The 1,735-nt window shown below is 48.1% G+C and overlaps 1 protein-coding gene across 1 annotated transcript; it reads left to right on the plus strand.

Moving 5' to 3' along the window:
• Positions 1–154: 154 nt before the first annotated feature.
• On the plus strand, positions 155–1,592 carry Pmar_PMAR002821 (conserved hypothetical protein; the record flags this gene model as incomplete). Its single annotated transcript, XM_002777916.1, has 5 exons — positions 155–273; positions 491–595; positions 696–840; positions 1,142–1,294; positions 1,440–1,592. Coding segments are annotated over 5 exons (675 nt in total), but the record flags the coding sequence as incomplete, so codon positions are not given.
• Between the last annotated feature and the right edge of the window lie 143 nt (positions 1,593–1,735).

Below are 1,735 nucleotides of genomic sequence, written 5' to 3' on the forward strand. Positions count from 1 at the left end.
TTTTTCTATCCGTTATTCGAACGGAGTTCGTTTGTGTGACACTTTTAGGTTGGTTCATGCTTCATCCGTGGCTCGTGTGATATACCAGGTGACACGTGTATAATTAATGTCCGATCTGTGTGGTTATTATACTCGAGTTTACGATATGTCTGAGGATGCTCGCCGCAGAGTTTTCATTTTCATGGCTCAGACTGGGAGTGCCCCGAAACGCCTTGCAGTTCTGTTATCCGGCAGCGGCAGTACCCTCCAAAATCTCATAGACCGAATTAAGAGGTGGCATTCTAGCTGCTTTCCCGTTTAAGGGTTCAACTACTCCGACGCTTCTCCCGCGTGATGGAATCGTTCCAAGAATGTATCTTCTCGAAAGCGAGCGATCCGAAAAGTGTATTCGAAGCGTGTGAGGCTCAACAGCCTGTAACTCTCATACCAGCGTCTCACGATGCCCTCTAAAATGAAGCTAATCTCCGGAGATCTGATGATCTCTCTTCAGTGGCGGTCTTCGGGGTGCTGAGATCGGTGTGGTATTATCATCACGTATCGATGCGGGAGGTCTACAGAGAGCTAAAAATCACGGCATACCAACAGTTGTGGTGGAGTCGAAGAACTATCGTAAACCAATTCCTGATCCCCCCGTCACTCTGCAACGGATTCTCTGTTTCATCAGGTATTCAGGCACTCAGTGCTTCTAGTAGTAGTAGGAAGACTACACCTGATTGGGAGGCAATGTCCCGGGCGGTGACAGAGGCTCTGATGCCGTTCAAACCGGACATACTCATTCTGGCTGGCTTCATGTGCTTATATCATCTGCCCCCAGAGTGGAGGGAGGGCAAATGCTTGAACGTGAGTTCTCTCGTTCGGCTTTATGTCAGACTTTTTTCTGCTGCTCATCGGTTCACATCTGGCCATCAGTGTTGGATTAGTATATATGTTCGCTTTCCCCAGCTGAGCTCAGGAGCTCTTTCACTAATAATCGAGGTTTATGTACGAATTCGGGTAGAAATGTACAGAAATGACTAAGAACCTCCCCCCCCCGAAATTCCGCATTTCCGATCGTCACCAACACATTTAGTTTGCCATGTGCATATTTCCAACACAACAAGTGTCTTTACGAAGTACTACAAGTTTATACGTGCTCCACTAGATACACCCATCGCTCATACCAGCGTTCAGTGGCGAGGGTATGTATGGTAATCTCGTCCACCAAGCGGTGGTTAAGCGCGGCGTTAAAGTCACTGGATGCACAGTTCATTTCGTCACCAATGAATACGATGCTGGTCCTATCATACTGCAGAAGGTAAGTCCTGTTAACCGCTGCTCGAGGATGTAGCACCTTTCAAATGTGTCGCTCGCATCGGGTGTTTCGACCTGTACACTTGTGAGCTACTGTTCGTACGATTTGCGCTCTTCACATTCTCGTTGAGAATCTGCCTCCCGCTCAGGTCTGCGAAATTTCATCTGGGGATAGCTGGGAGGCCGTTCGCGATAAGGTGGCTGTTGCGGAACGAGAAGCATACCCCGCGGCGATCCAACTCCTCGTTGATGGACGTCTGAGAGTTGAAGACGGCATCGTTGAGATTATTGAGGCCCCATAGCAGCCAGTGATCGAGCATGTTTCTACCTATTTGAACCTGCGTGAAGTTGTTAAGCAGATTGTGTGTTGTAGAGAGACGCATTCAATGTGTCACATTGTACCTAGTGGACCTCATCCTGAACATCATCTTTTTTTGTGATGAAA

This window comes from Perkinsus marinus, assembly GCF_000006405.1.
Source record: "Perkinsus marinus ATCC 50983 genomic scaffold scf_1104296950642, whole genome shotgun sequence".
Classification (NCBI taxonomy): Eukaryota; Perkinsozoa; order Perkinsida; family Perkinsidae; genus Perkinsus; species Perkinsus marinus.